The sequence below is a fragment of the Geospiza fortis genome, unplaced genomic scaffold, assembly GCF_000277835.1.
Source record: "Geospiza fortis unplaced genomic scaffold, GeoFor_1.0 scaffold70, whole genome shotgun sequence".
Lineage (NCBI taxonomy): Eukaryota > Metazoa > Chordata > Aves > Passeriformes > Thraupidae > Geospiza > Geospiza fortis.
This window is the reverse complement of record NW_005054317.1, coordinates 3,090,791-3,101,229: the sequence shown is the minus strand read 5'-3', so window position 1 is coordinate 3,101,229 and position 10,439 is coordinate 3,090,791. Positions and strand designations below refer to the sequence as shown.

Here is a 10,439-nt window from a genome sequence, read left to right as displayed (position 1 = left end):
GGGCTCGGCTGTGGGAGTGATGGCCTGAGGGGAGCGGGGCTGTGGGAGGCAGTGTGCTGTGTGAGGCTGTCCCGTGAGGGAGGGACCCCCCTGCTGTGTGAGAGGAGAGGGAGTGGGGTTAATGAAAGGCTTCCATGAAAATGGGTGTGCTCTCTCTCCTCTTTGCCCCTTTGTGTTGCCTAAATTTTGTTGGAAGCACTCTGTTGCAGTCTGCAGCTTTACCTGATTTGCAGCTCTGGCCACCTAATGCTTTTCTTTTCAGCTCTCCTTTGTTGTTTTTGTTGCGTAAAAATGTTGGTGTTATTACGAAACAGATTTTTGTGCTCGAGCTATTGCTCAATTTTCACTTTGGGATTTACTTCATTAGGCTTATCACATGTTATTTAGTAGCATATGCTCTGCTAAATATGTTTCCACGGTGATATATGAGCTCCTTCACACCTGAGAAATTTCAAATTATAATTCTGTTTTATTTGCAGAGAAAACATGTAACTATCTACAAATTTATGTGAGTTTAAGTTAAGGCTTATTGTAGGGCTGTTTCTTCATGAGCCTCTGCTCCAACCATTACTTGTGTAAGGCAGGAGCCATTTCCTGTTTCAATGTGAAGTTAAATATTTACATACAGGCTTGTGTAATGATGGGGTGGTTTGGGGACTTATTTTATTCTTCTGTGTCCCTTTTCATTTTAAAGGTCAATAAGTGTTGTGTTTCTTGACTTGATTTCCCCTTTCCCAGTTGTATGAAGTATTTGTATTGTTTTTCTTAATGGAAATAAACTTTATAGGGGTATAAACTTGATAGTTGAATGGTAACTGACACTGTGAAAAGGGGGAAAAAAGAGTATTGAGGTCTCTTTATGTATTTACTCACTCTTGTCAATATTGAAGGATGACGATGCTGAGGAAGTATGGAGTATCAATTTGTGCTAATTCTTGGTCATGCATGCGGTTTTGGCTGGTGTATGGAATTTTTTTGGAGGCTTTTTTGTTGTTATTGGTTGTTTTCTGTAAAAGTTTCAATTTTGCTTTGTAGAACCAAGTCAGTTTTCACAAACACTGAACGGAGTCCCTCCCTCAAACCAAGTCAGCAGTGGAATGGACCCCTTCCATGCCTGTAGTATTCTCCAACAGCTGAAGACCATGTATGATGAAGGACAGCTGACAGACATTGTGGTGGAAGTGGATCATGGGAAAACATTCTCCTGTCATAGGAATGTTCTTGCTGCAATTAGTCCTTATTTCAGGTACAACCATCCCTTGTTCTAGTAGGGATCAAAGCAGATAGAATATTAGTATGATTTTTTTTAGATTTTCATTTAATGAGAATAAGTTCTGTGTATTTATAGATCATATAGTGCACCTAGCAAGTAAAGATTATTATTCTCTTAAGGTCAACGAATTAACAGTGTCTGTTTCTCAAAGGAAAGTTTCATTGGAGACAATGTCACACAATTTTAAGCCAAGCAGAACTGCCCCCAGTACTGAGAGTATCAGAGATACAGTAAGAAAACATTGAAACGATTTGTTTTCTTCTCAAGTTACATATTTTAGCATGCTGCAGTATACATATGAAATAACTTGTTGAAGGTTGAATGCAAAGACTTGGATATGTCAAGACCTTTGCTTGTAAACTCAGTGAATTTTAACGTGGGGTTAGTGAGATAACTAAGCAAGAAGTTCCACTTTTGTTTCAGTAAGTGTAAAAATGATCTTACATTGAGGTACCCCAACAGGAAAGTGTAACGCCTGTGATAAATGTGTTTGTGCTGACAGAGGGTCAAACACACTGGGACTTGCTGTACAGTATATTTAATTTTATGCCTGTAGCCAGAGGTAATTGCAGCCAAACTGGTGAAGGTAATTGCAGCCCAACTGCTGGGTGTTTGTGCCTTGCAGATCGATGTTCACGAGCGGCCTTACCGAGAGCACGCAGAAGGAAGTTCGGATCGTTGGTGTCGAGGCAGAGTCGATGCATTTAGTGTTGAACTATGCATATACCTCCAGAGTAGTGCTGACAGAGGCCAACGTTCAAGCTTTGTTCACTGCAGCCAGTATCTTCCAGATCCCTTCCATCCAAGACCAGTGTGCTAAATACATGATCAGTCACTTGGACCCGCAGAACTCCATTGGGGTGTTCATCTTTGCTGATCACTATGGTCATCAGGAACTCAAAGACAGGTCACAAGACTACATTCGCAAGAAGTTTCTGAGTGTCACCAAAGAGCAAGAGTTTCTTCAGTTGAGAAAAGACCAACTGATAAGTATCCTCAACAGTGATGATTTAAATGTAGATAAAGAAGAACATGTTTATGAGAGCATTATAAGGTGGTTTGAGCATGAACAAAATAAGAGAGAAGTGCACCTTCCAGAAATATTTGCCAAATGCATCCGTATGCCTCTGTTGGACGAGACCTTTTTAGAGAAAATCCCTCCCGTGTTTGCACAGGCGATGGCCAAAAGCTGTGTACAAAAGGGACAACCCAGTGCCAATGGCTACACACAACGGCTTGGAATGACCGCTTCCGAAATGATCATATGCTTCGATGCTGCCCACAAACACTCAGGAAAGAAGCAAACAGTGCCTTGTTTAGATTCGGTCACAGGGAGAGTGTTTAAACTATGCAAGCCACCCAATGACTTGAGGGAGGTGGGAATTCTGGTGTCTCCTGATAACGACATTTACATTGCGGGTGGGTACAGGCCCAGCAGCAGCGAGGTCTCCATCGACCACCGAGCCGAGAGTGACTTTTGGATGTACGATCACTCTGGCAATAGGTGGATTCCCAAGGCTCCCTTGCTGCGGGCCAGAATAGGCTGCAAGCTGGTTCACTGCTGTGGGAAGCTCTACGCCATCGGGGGCAGAGTTTATGAAGGAGATGGGAGGAACTCTCTCAAGTCTGTGGAGTGCTACGACAGCCGGGAGAACTGCTGGACAGCTGTGTGCCCCATGCCCGTGGCAATGGAGTTCCACAGTGCTGTGGAGTACAAGGATAACATCTATGTTTTACAGGGTAAGGTGGTTTGACTGCCTCTCTGGTGTTTTATTGGAAGTGGGGATTGTTCATTCTGACTGACTGTGTTTTCCTAAGCAATTTGGAAAAATCTCTTGGGCAATGGGGTGGGAGGGAAGAGGGGGGGGGAGCTAGGAAGAGGGAGGTTGCTGCTTGAATTCTCATGCCCTGGGAATGTGTCACTGAGCTGTGGTGCTGAGTTATTGCAAAGATGGCATTTTTGGTGGTATTCTGAGTCAACAATACCGTATTAAAATTAACTCTGAAAATTCTTCATTAAATCTTTACCTGGGTGAAATGCACCAACATTGAAGAAAAGATATTGTTCTATGAAAAAGCACTTTGCATTTTAGTTGGCTAAAGCTGAGAAGACTCCTGGTGTCTTTATTCTTGGTAACTTGTAAAAGTTGATTAACGACTTCTAAGCCTTCATTTCCTGCTCTACCCTACTTTCTGAAGTCATCTTAGAAACTAGAAAGAGATAAAGCATCTCTCTTAGTTAACTCTCTTTCTTTGGTCAGTAATTACAGTACTGCCTTTACATTCAGTGCACACTGAAAAGTGCTGAGACTGTCTGAGGCTGTGGTAAGAGGCCCACAAAGTGGGAAAGAAGAAAGGAGGGGGAGGTGTCCAAGTTTTGTTTTGCTGAGGGCCACCTCTGTAAACAGCTGTACAAGTTGGGGTCTCAGATGCACACCAGCTCCTTCTTGGGTCACTTCCATACAAAGCTGGACCACGGGGAAAAAACAGAGAATACTGTAAAATCCTTATTATTTAGCAGAAGAAGTTAACATTATTTCTTGACTTTACGTTCATGATCTTCCATGTGACTTGCAGTTACCTTCTCCTATTGTTTCTGTATCATGTTGTGCTCTTGTTGGTTGTGGCCTTCAGTAGTTCTGTTGTGCTAAAAAGTTCTTTAAATCTCTCTTGGGTCAGATGTCTGCTTTAGGTGTTTAGAAAGGAATGCTGAAGATTACTGAACTTAGTATTTGTTCTTTTAGTGTTTCTTAGAACTGATAGAAGGTGGATGATATTATAACCTACAGAATAAGAGTGCACCTTGTTCACAAATTTTAGCTGCTCTGATTCTGTGCTTCAGTGCTTTGTGACAACTGACTGCTCATACAAATAAGCTACTTCCTGTGCCAACCAGCAAATTCTAAGGAGTAGTGTTATGGGTGGCTAGAAAAAACCTTGACTGAGCTGTGCTGTAATATAAAGAGGTTAGCTTTTAGTAATTTTCCTAGGGAAAACTCCTAAGTTAGAAGTAGTCAATAAGAATTGACGAGAGTGTGAAAATGCCTATGGAATGCTAGGGTCAGTCACAGGAGATTGCACTGTGGAACAAAACGGAATAATCAAAATTAGTATTATCTGTAAGATTTAAACTCTGTTCCACCAGCTTTACTGTCTCACTTCTGCATTCTTTGTTATGATTGAGGTGTTTGGTCACACAACAGCTTGGTTAAAATTCTTAAGATAGCCAGATGAAATCATGTATCATTTGAATTCTGCTAGTATTTGGCAGATGTAAGGCATTTCTCCCACTGGACTTTACAAAAGTCAAGGTGGTCTTTATCCATGTTCTTTTCAGGAGATGTACAGAGCATGAGTTTTTGGTCACCTGAACTTCCTTTGTCTGCAGTCTGTAGCTGCTGCTCTGTGCACTGAGCAGCAGAGGTGTTTTATAAACTAACCTCAAACCTAACCATGAATCAGTAGCTTCATGCAGGTTCTCACCTGGCCTCCTTTTCAGCAAATCAGCCTAAATGTGTAACCCAGCCACTTGATACCAGCAGCTTCAAAATCTGAGCTTAGTATAAGACAGAACTCGGGGTTTGAAAGCTGCTAAACCTGAGCAAATCATTGTGAGACTCTCCATGTGCAGATGACGCATTGTGAAGATGTTAAAGAGTGAAACAAATGTACTTCAGATATTTCAAGACAGGAACCTTGAAAGGTTTAGTCCCAAATTAAAAAGCATGGTTTTGAAGTAATAAAGGATACCTAGAAACTGTGTAAAATGTGTTTCTCCTTAGGATACCTAGAAACTGTGTAAAATCTGTTTCTTTCTAGGATACCTAGAAACTGTGTAATGTGTGTTTACACATATTTCTGTGTAAAATATGTTTCAAATTCTCTCTGCTTCAGCTGAACCAGAAACTTGAAGTAGGTTTTAGTCATGCTATCAATATTTTTGTAAAGTACTGAAAGGAAAGCAGCTGATGGTGCTGGGGTGTTTGTTTTGGGATGCAGGCTCTAGAAAATTTAGAGTGTTCTGTCTGTGGAAGGACGTACCTGAGAGCTCAATTGCCGCGGAACTGTTGGTCTGGAAACAAAGCATGAGTTATGTTTTATTTTTCCTCTCTCTTCAGGGGAGTTCTTCCTTTGCTATGATCCTCAGAAGGATTACTGGGGATTTCTGACCCCAATGACTGTGCCTAGAATCCAAGGCTTGGCCACAGTGTACAACGACTCCATCTATTACATCGCAGGCACCTGCGGGAACCATCAGCGCATGTTCACCGTCGAGGCCTACGACATCGAGCAGAACAAGTGGACTCGAAAGAAAGACTTCCCCTGCGACCAGTCCATCAATCCATACATCAAACTTGTTCTCCTCAAAAACAAACTCCATCTCTTTGTCAGAGCTACTCAAGTCACTGTTGAAGAACACGTTTTCAGAACCAGCAGGAAGAATTCACTCTACCAGTACGATGAGGTCACTGACCAGTGGCAGAAAGTCTACGAGACTCCAGACAGGCTCTGGGATTTAGGCCGGCATTTTGAATGTGTTGTTGCTAAATTGTATCCGCAGTGTCTTCAGAAAGTTATTTAAATTCTTTGGTTTTGGTTTGGTTTTTTTTTTTCAGTAACAGGCCTTAGTGATTTCAGTGGTAATTTGATGCTAGAGAAAACATGTCTTAAAAGAAAACAAAGAAATTCTGTCAGTATTTATTGTAAGATGAAACAGACAGTTTTTTGTATATGGGGATGGGTGCTCTTTAAAGGTTGCAGTCCGGGGAGGGACTTGTTTGTTCAGTTTCATATTTACTGATATTTTCCTGGGAAATGAGGAGGTTACAAAGTGCAATTATCAGCATTTTTTTTCTGGTAGACACTTAATCATGTCATACTAAAGGTTTTTTTTTGTGGTAAAAGCAAATTAAGTGGAAGAGCCAGGATAACTATGCACTACAGTGAAAGAAAATCTAGCATTAATAGTTAAGGATATCCAAGATGTGTTGAAGTGACTTTTCTTCTTTTTCTCTTTTTTTTTAATACGGGTAAAATTTGAGGCAATATCACTAAGTTTTGTTGCTTTTTTTTTTATTTTTAATTTAGATTGAAAGTACATAGAGAGGAATGGTAGATCCTGTTTCATAATGATCTCTTCTTTTTGTACTGTTTTTGAAGTCTGCTAAGATGTTTGTGATGTTGTTTGTGCACTGCAATTTGGGAGAAAAACTCGAGTCAGAATTGGATTGTGGAGTACCTTTGCCCCGGATGGAGGCCTGTTCATATTGTTGTACCAGTTCCTGTCTGTGGATTTTTGTTGAGATTGAGCTTAATGATAGTGGGGGAAAAAAAACCCAAAACCTGTTTTTTGCCACATAGGTGTAGTGCTGTAAAAACTTTTTTTTTTAACACTGATTAAAACTTTTTTTTTCACCCCGTAAAGGGCTTTAACCCAAAAGTTGATGGTGCTAGTACATTTTTAATACTTGTTTGTCTGAACTGGGCCAGCCTTCTGCTACTGTTTAAGACAGCCTGTTCTTTTCCATGGAGTGTGTGTCTGTCTTCAGGCCCTGTCCTGTCATCAGATTCTTTTCTAACATAACATTTTTACTGCAGCGGTGTTCTTGCACAGAATGGTGACAGGATATGGCCTTAATAATACTGATTCTCTTTTATTTTTTCTCTTTCTGTGGAGTGTTCATTGTGTCTCCACTACAGTACAGTGCTATGTGCAGAGTTGGCATGTGCTCTGGTGATTTGGAAAAGTGTGGTTTAACTTTGCAAGTTGTTTTTCTTTTCTCTTTGCAGTCAAGCCCCCAACTATCTTCTATTTCCTTCTGATCTATAATGTGAAAAATTGCACTACTGAGCTGTCAGCATTATCCGGTGTATTAAAGCAAAATTGACAATAAGCATTCATGGCTTAAATTATCTTAGGGGAAATACAGAGTAAGGAATATATTGCAACACTTGTCTTTATGTATTTAACATTTAACTTATTTTTAAAAAGTAAATAAGTTCAACCTTCAGCCTCTACTTCAGTAGTGAAAATTGGATTTAAAAGGGAAAAGAGGACTCCTAAAACTTGCATCAGCTGTAATTTACCAGGTTTCTTACAGCTCTACTTTTGGCAGAGCTTTAAGTTATCTTACTCTTTCCTGTTTTTTTCTGTTGACCTAAGTAAACCAGTTAACTTGACATGGCACTGGCCGTCACTGCCTGAAAGTGCTTACCATTATCTGGCTTAGCAGCTGATATTTCAGTCAGCCAAATATTTAGCTCATTGTTTATCCCCCTGGCATGGCTGAGGATTTGGATAATGTTTGTTTACTATGTGGTCTTCCTGTTCCCAAATGGAATCTTCCTAATACATGAAAATACTCGCCTGGTTCTATTTATTAATTCTTGCACAAAATGTTTGAGAGGCAAAAACAAACAAAAAACTGTGAAATGAAAAGCAAAATAAAAATGCCTCTTTACATTACATACCTCATCTTCCAGAGATTCACCAAACTCTTCTTCCAATGCGAGCACCTGCATTTTGGTTTTTTTCCTGAATTTGGCAATTCTCGCTAAGACTGCATTTTCCAACAGTGTTGAGGTGTTTCTTTGTTTAGTTTTCTTCTTCTGGATACTTTTATCTATATGCATAGCCAGGAATAAGGGGTTTTCTGAAAAGTACAACTAATTTAATTTTTAACTAATGATCCTTAGTCCTTGGCTAGCTCTCTTTGCGCTGTTGTAGGCCTCTAGCTGCAAGCTTTCTGAAGCACCCTCCCTAACAGTGTTGCATTTGTGTGTAAAACCATTTTTTTTGCAAAGTGTTATGTAACTTTTTCCTTGTTTCCATGTTTGTGTTTCTTTTTTTTTTTTTTTTTAGCTTGGTTGACTATTTACAAGATTTCTTGCTGCTTTTTGACAATCTATATTTATTTAGTAGAACAAATTTCAATATATTACTTGAAACTATGAAATAGAATTGAGTTAGCAGTTGACTGGTCATGTGATGTATAGAAGTACAATATGCTGTGGTTAATTCTGCAGTAGGTTTGTTAATTTTGTTTATCTGCACTAAAGTACGAAGATCTCCATTCTGTTTAACCATTCAAACTGAGGGTGTGATCCAAGTCTGTCATGTGTTTGAAAGCTAAATCCTGGAAATTGCTGTGGGAGTAGAATATACTAAATCTTTTGCATGAGGAGTTTGTTGAGACAGTAATGTAGCTGTGACATTTTGCCAATTCTTAAATGCTTCTACGTTATGCTGAAAGTCAGATTCCTGGTAAAGTTTTGCTTTACAGTCAGGCTTAAGTAAACTTGCACAGCACAAAAAAAAATTGCACCAAAGGTACTGATAATATTTGAACAGTGATCTGTACATTTTGCTCATTTGGATTTTTTTTTTTTTTGCATTTGTTTATTTCCCTTTATGAAATGAATTTCTAGTGTTGTAAGAAGTTAGGTGAGTGTAAATCTCTTCCAAAATTATTAGTTACTTTAGAAGGAAACATTTTGTAATTTCCACTTGCTTCCATCAATGAAATTTAGAATAACTCAGAGCAGTTTTGGTGCACCAGACATGCAGTGTGTGTATGTTCTACAAGAGATCCAAGAGCTCCCTGTTTGCGAGGCTGTTGAGAAGTGGCATCCAACATTCAGTGCTCAGGTATGTTAGTAAGAAGTACTGTAGTCCTATGAGGGCAAATGTGTGGATTTTTAAACATTTTGCCATAATTGCACAATTTTGCATTTTTACTTAATGTCATGTTATGTTTCTTAAAATAAACCTATTGTTGAAATACAGTGGAGTTTAACTGTTTTTGTGGCAAATCTGTGTGCATTTTAGTAAATTTCTGAAAATTACTCTGATGTATTTTTGATGTTTGTTCAGTTCTTCTATTTCTGCACTTGTGCCTCACCCGTGTGTAATGTCACTTTTTTTTTTTGATGTGGAAGGTGCTTTGTTCTTTTGTCTCATTCCTTGTGGCTGTTCAGGTGTAACTTCTGGTTTGTTTACACACAGGCAACGTGGTCTTTCCCTTCCCTTTCTCCATGCCTTTGGCTGCAGTTGGCATTCCAGCAGGAGTGGCAAGTGGGGCTTTCCAGCCTGAGAACACTGTATTGGGAAACCCCAGCCCCTTTTACACTGAATTTCCCATCACCCTTGCTGCAGAGCTGAGAACTGGAGGCTCCTGGTTATTACAGCAAAGCAAAACTGCTGCAGTGATGGTTGCAGCAGAACTGCTTGTACATGATACTGGTTGGTTGAGAGCCTTTGTTCCCTTCCAGAGGCTCTCATGACCAGTGGAGATGCCAACTCATGGCAGCCTGGGAAAAAACCATGGAATTCTCTTGTTGGGGACGTTGTGCTGATTCTCTTGTGCTGATTCTCTTGTGCTGACATTGTCAGGTTCTGCAGGCAGTGTTTGTGTGCAGTCAGGGGCTCTGATCCTGCTCTGACTGCAGAGCTGTGGTGGCTCCTGTGGCTGGGATGGTGCTGTGGAGGGCTGCACTCTTTGGGAAAGACAGACCAGGGAGGCACTGTGGATCTGGTGGCAGCACTTGGGATGAATCAAAGGGTGTCTTGGGGTGGGTGATGTCTTGGAATGTATCAAAGTCTGTCTTGGGGTGGGTGATGAGTGAGTCAAGACTTAGGGCTCTGCTCAGGGCAGTCTGGTCAGTCTGACCTGCTGTGAGTGTTTGAGCACGAGTGCAGAGGTTTTCTCCAGGCTGCCTCTTCAGAGGTCTTGGAGCAATCCCATAGGAAAAGGCCCTGCAGGGAACAGGGTCCAAGAGACCTGGTTGATTTTAAAGGATCACTTCCTTCAGGGTCTAAAATGATGCAAGCTGATGAACAAGAAGTAGAGTAAAAGGGGCAAGACACTTGTGTGAGTGAAAAAGGAATTCAGTTCCTGCATAAGCAGGAAATACACAGGAGCTGGGAGCAGGGTCAGAACAAGAGAGGGACAGGAGTGATTCAACCATCCTCTTTGATTCCCTAATTTCTCTTCAGCTGTCGTAGCAAAGAACAGATATATGGATTGTCCCCCAGTGCCTCAAGTTCCTGTGGAGCTCTTGTGAAATCCTTTCAGTGCTGGCCTGTGTTACAATGTCAATGCTGTAACAGAAGAGGATGACTTGGCAGGGTCAGGTTAACCTGCTCAGGTGCAAAGAGGGTGAGAAG

At 40.7% G+C, this 10,439-nt stretch overlaps 1 protein-coding gene across 1 annotated transcript; it reads left to right on the top strand.

Moving 5' to 3' along the window:
* The first annotated feature begins 1,039 nt into the window (after nucleotides 1–1,039).
* On the top strand, nucleotides 1,040–9,058 carry KBTBD8 (kelch repeat and BTB domain containing 8). Its single transcript, XM_014306727.2, has 3 exons — nucleotides 1,040–1,246; nucleotides 1,899–3,013; nucleotides 5,392–9,058. The coding sequence occupies exons 1-3, from the start codon at nucleotides 1,098–1,100 to the stop codon at nucleotides 5,853–5,855; spliced, it is 1,728 nt and encodes a 575-aa protein (XP_014162202.1). The 5' UTR covers nucleotides 1,040–1,097; the 3' UTR covers nucleotides 5,856–9,058.
* The last annotated feature ends 1,381 nt before the right edge of the window (nucleotides 9,059–10,439 follow it).